Below are 4,902 nucleotides of genomic sequence, written 5' to 3'. Positions count from 1 at the left end.
TTTTTTATTTTTTTTTATTTAGGCAATTATCCATCATATTATACAATAATAGGCCCCTACATAGCATACTTTTACAATAAAATTCTGAATTCATAAAATTGGATAACTACCAAGCCCAAGGATATAATTATACACAAAAAGCATGACTAGCACACACAGTGACACACTACGACTACCATTAGGCCTAGTATTATCTAGGTGATGGCACTGATAAAAGTATCAGGGTGTCAATGAATTAGTATCAAGTCAAATACTGTAAATGTGGAGTAATTACCCACCATTACTAGTGGCAGTAGTGCATCTACACTTTCCTAGTATGCCGTTGCGTGGGACGCATTTGTTACTGTTAGATGGTCATGTGTCGTTTGATATGTGGTACAGTCAATGGGTACAGTATTTACCAAACCCGCGTGATTTCTCGAGATTCATCATAGGCAAGATGGCAGCGAACAAGCGAAAACAGGATGAGAAACATCTGAAGATTTTACGTGAAATGGTGGCATTGCCACATAACAAACAATGTTTTGATTGCCACCAAAGGGGACCTACATATGTCAATATGACGATAGGATCATTTGTATGCACCTCCTGTAGTGGTGTACTGTAAGTATAAGTAAATGCGTGCATTGAAAATGACAGACGGTTTCGTAGACGTATTGCGTTGACAGTGTACCCACCCAGTGCTGCCCGGCATCCTGGTAGTGGTAGGTGTGCCGTTGTCTGCAACATGTAATTCGCGTTACACAACAAAATCAAAGGTTTAAAATGAAAATTATATAAACTGAATATAGGTTTTTACTACGTACACGTTTGAAACGTGCCTGAACGCTGCACTTTGCATGGAAACACTAACAAGTAACGCTGAGAGGGTCTATGTCCCCCGGTGTACTGCCGGAACGTACCCTGGGTACGGTCCGGTATACCGGAACGTACTCTGGTACTATCTAATATGCCGGACCGTACCTCGCCTACTCCCCTAACGAATCTAGGGAGTCGCCTACGCCTACTCCCTCACCCGAACCCGAACCCTAACCCTAACCCTAATCCTAACCCTAACCATATCAAATAGTGACCAGGGTACATTCCGGTATACCGGACCGTACCCAGGTTACGTTCCGGCAGTACCCTGTGGGACATAGACCTTATGACCACAAGTAACATACAAATTACAATGTTTATTAACAAAACCTCACCACATCAAGTAACCAATCTCTCTGTAACTAATGGTATTAAAATCAAATATTGTTCTGTCCAATAAAGTGAATATAGTGAAACGGCCTAAGTAACAGCAGCATGTTATGAGACAGTCACAGTAAGTATATCAGTATATCATGCGTGTGATGACTGACAGCCAATCATCATTGCAATGTAGGAAGTCTAAATAATGAGTAACAACGTTTATATTATTTGCTACATTTCACTAGGTATCAAAGTAATGCAAAGTTGATAGTTTAGAATGCATGTGGGGAAAACATAAACCAGTCTAGCTTGGCCGATCTAGCATGAACATGCAAAAAGGATGTTGTTATCTCGCTGAGACATATAGGTCAAGTGTTCATATGAGTATAAAAGTTATAATACTTATATGCCCACATGTTTGTCAATCTTAGACTTTGCACACCAAAACTATTTCTGTGCCACAGACTTATCTACATGTGGTTTCCGTACTGTTAATTTTCATATGCATTGTATTGCATTTGGTATGCACTTTTCTACAAGTCAAATTAGCAGAGTAACACCACACATCTGTGTGATATAGCATATATAGGTAATTGGTTATACAACCTCATCTATCTGATTCTAACTTTACTACTATAGTAGGTAGGTCTCTGGTAATTCTTTTCTGGGCCAGGTAGTTATCTAATACTGTTTTTACTGGTGGGAGTGCTTCCATGACTGCATTGTAAAACAGCAATGTAAAGACAAAACGTCCACAAAATCTGTCATAATGAGAAATTGCTGTAGGTATAAGTACATTGTTTAATTGGTGTTGTGTAAACTGCATTGTAAAACAGCTATGCAGCGTCAAAAGCGTTCGCAAAATCTTTCTTCATGACATGTTTCTGTAGGTATAATACATGATCTGATTAGTGCTGTGTTAACGTAGCAGTTCTTGGCATTTATACATGAAATAATAGCGTTGAAGAAAATCAGAATCTTGATAAAAATAGTAGTTGTTAAAATTTATGCATGCATGTGCTAATCGTAAGGGGCAGAAGCAGTACTTGCGGGGGTGGCTGTGTTAAAGATCAATGTTTACATAGTTGCATTCCAGTTTTAAGTACGATGTTTAAGCAACATGTAAATGGGTGTTTTGCATGCTTATAGACGAGGACTAAATCCTCCACATCGTGTAAAGTCTATCTCTATGACAAGCTTTTCGCCAGAGGAGATGGAGCTGCTGAAGAAACGTGGCAATGATGTGAGTGGCAACTGTACAGATATTTTCTGGTGTCTTCTTGTATGTGTAGCTTTCGTAATATGCAAAGCATGCATTCATTGCCTGAGTTGTACAGTAATACCCTGCATTATGATAACTCTGGTTACGTAAATTCGTCCATATATGTAATTTGGGAATTAAGACCACTTTACTCACGATACGGAATGAAAATTCACTCTGATGTCATTTTTAAAAGAAATGAACGGGATGTTTTATATCGAAAACTTCCTATCCTGTGAAATGATTAAATAGTCAATACATGTATGTCATGAGCTCGCCAGTATTTACTTGCATTCGTGTTTGTGCATGTATTAGCGGAAATAGGGGAATTACCCATTTCTTTTGGTCGAAAACCCTCATAGAAATGCATCTCCAATTATATAATGGAGGTCAATGGGATATCATAATTTGGATTATGGAATTTCACATTAAGAACGTGTTTTCTAGGATGCAAGGTATTGCTCCTGTACATTGCCTAGTGATGATGTCATATCCTACATACTACAGCTACTGACTAAAGAAACAGGATCTAAGTGTGATTTTCAATCTCATAAATTTAATCAATTATTCACTATAAATTCATGGACCGTAACCAACATATATAAATTTTTAGAACAGGGTAGAAATCTGAACATAAAAAACTCTTTATGTGCATGATATGATCATAACAGAATCTAGTGTCTCCTTTATAGGAATATTACAAAAAGCACAAGATGTATTTAAGGTGGAATTTTAGGTGGGTTTTAAGATTAATTATTTTTGTGTGTGTTTCATTGTTGTAGTACTGTAGGAAAGTATGGTTGGGACTGTTTGACTCTCGGACACAAACAGAACCTGAGTCTAAAGACGAACAAAAAGTAAAAGACTTCATGATGCATAAATATGAAAAGAAAAGGTGGTAAGTATGCAGCAGCAGACCTGATATAAGTTATGGCAAACCTTGGATAAATGTGCTTCTCTCCTTCATTCCCTTAACTTGTGTCACATAGTATGTAATGCACCTCTGCTAATGCAGTTGTAATCTGTTATAATTGTAATGACACAATACTGTACAGATGTACAAGAGTAAGAGTAGTGGCCAATGCTCTGTGATCTATCTGCATGCTGTCTGATTGACGTACATGTTATGTGTAAGATACACGCACCATGTGTAACGTGCACACATGTGCTACAGCTAGCATTATGCTATATTGTATATTGCTATATGCTATATGCCATATGTACTATTGATAGATATGTTGTGTGTACAGGTATGTGCCCCCAGAGCAGGCATTTCAGGAACACCCACCCACGCCAAATTCCATACCCAGTGACTCGTCGTCAGGTACACCAACGTCCATCAAATCATCAAATCAACAGCAACCCCAGGTATGTACCAGTGATTCATCAACCGTGATCAAACTACGTGCCATAGTACTAAGTTTCTAACTCAGTGGTTCTTAAGCCCTGGCTCTCGAGCTAAATTTCACCCGCCTCGCCTTTTTAAGTTGATCGCCAAGGCTTGCGATTGACTGTCTAAGCTCTCTGTGTTGTATCGTATCGCAGCGTCAAGTTATGCAAGTTACAGGTCGTAATACAAGATGTTATTCACATGAAAGGTTTCATCAGTGAAATGTCACCGAATTGTACAAATCCTTAATCGGATGTCAAATTATTTTGGGTGAGATTATGAGCATTCATTATACTACTCTAACGAGCAGTGGCTCTTATTACAGGGAAGCTGCTTTTAAAAGAAAGTGTAGGAATTATGTAACGATGTGGAAGTAATTTAGTCAAGGGGTCAATGCACCCATGTCATCAGACATATATTATTCATATCGTTAATGATTACCATGTAGTGCCAAATGTAGAAGTGCTGTTGCTAGGTTTATACGTTTGTAGGACCATTAAACATGAAAAAAACAAAGCCAATATAATGGCACCGTGGGTGGCTTGGTTGTCAGGATAATAAAACCTGTCTAATAAAACAATAAATGGAATAGTTACAGTAGTATTCCATATGTTAATATATATTGACATATGGAATAGTTACAGTAGTATATACTAGTATTCCATATGTCAATATATATTGACCGAATCTTGATATTCTGTATACGTAATATAGGTTGATGTGAGGTATTTATAATTTGTTAGTGTGAGAATGACATCTAGAGAAACTGAGCCTACTAACTACTCCTAGACTATAAACTTACCAGATTATATAAAATGACAAATTTATAAGAGTGAGCGAATTTCTTTTGAAGTGAGAGAGCATTATGTGCTTTTAGGGGCTACATGAGTTGATTATACCGCTTTTGTGAACTGTTCATTTTTTGCAGCCTCTAAACAGGCCACGAGGGGGATCAATGCCTCTCCAGCAGCCATTTCAGCAACCACAGCAACAACTACAGCAGCAGCAGCAGCAACAGCAGCAGCAGCAACAACAACAACAACAACAACAACAACAACAACAACAACAACAA

General features: G+C 38.0%; 2 protein-coding genes across 2 annotated transcripts in view; one reads left to right on the top strand and one right to left on the bottom strand.

Annotated features, from left to right (window-relative positions):
• The window catches only part of LOC106807943 (nucleoside diphosphate kinase 7-like), a 5,806-nt gene extending 5,438 nt beyond the window's left edge, over positions 1–368 (bottom strand). The window contains exon 1 of the mRNA XM_014810467.1: positions 279–368. Within this exon, the coding sequence (XP_014665953.1) occupies positions 279–281 (3 nt within the window). The 5' untranslated portion in view covers positions 282–368. The remainder of the gene's footprint in view (positions 1–278) is intronic.
• A 45-nt stretch (positions 369–413) lies between these two features.
• LOC106807944 (arf-GAP domain and FG repeat-containing protein 1-like) lies at positions 414–4,896 on the top strand (the record flags this gene model as incomplete). Its single annotated transcript, XM_014810468.1, has 5 exons — positions 414–603; positions 2,329–2,422; positions 3,223–3,338; positions 3,691–3,808; positions 4,759–4,896. Coding segments are annotated over exons 1-5 (630 nt in total), but the record flags the coding sequence as incomplete, so codon positions are not given.
• Positions 4,897–4,902: the final 6 nt, after the last annotated feature.

The sequence above is a fragment of the Priapulus caudatus genome, unplaced genomic scaffold, assembly GCF_000485595.1.
Source record: "Priapulus caudatus unplaced genomic scaffold, Priapulus_caudatus-5.0.1 Scaffold244, whole genome shotgun sequence".
Taxonomy (NCBI): Eukaryota; Metazoa; Priapulida; class Priapulimorpha; order Priapulimorphida; family Priapulidae; genus Priapulus; species Priapulus caudatus.
Note: the sequence above shows the minus strand (reverse complement) of the source record. Positions and strands in the feature narration are given on the sequence as shown.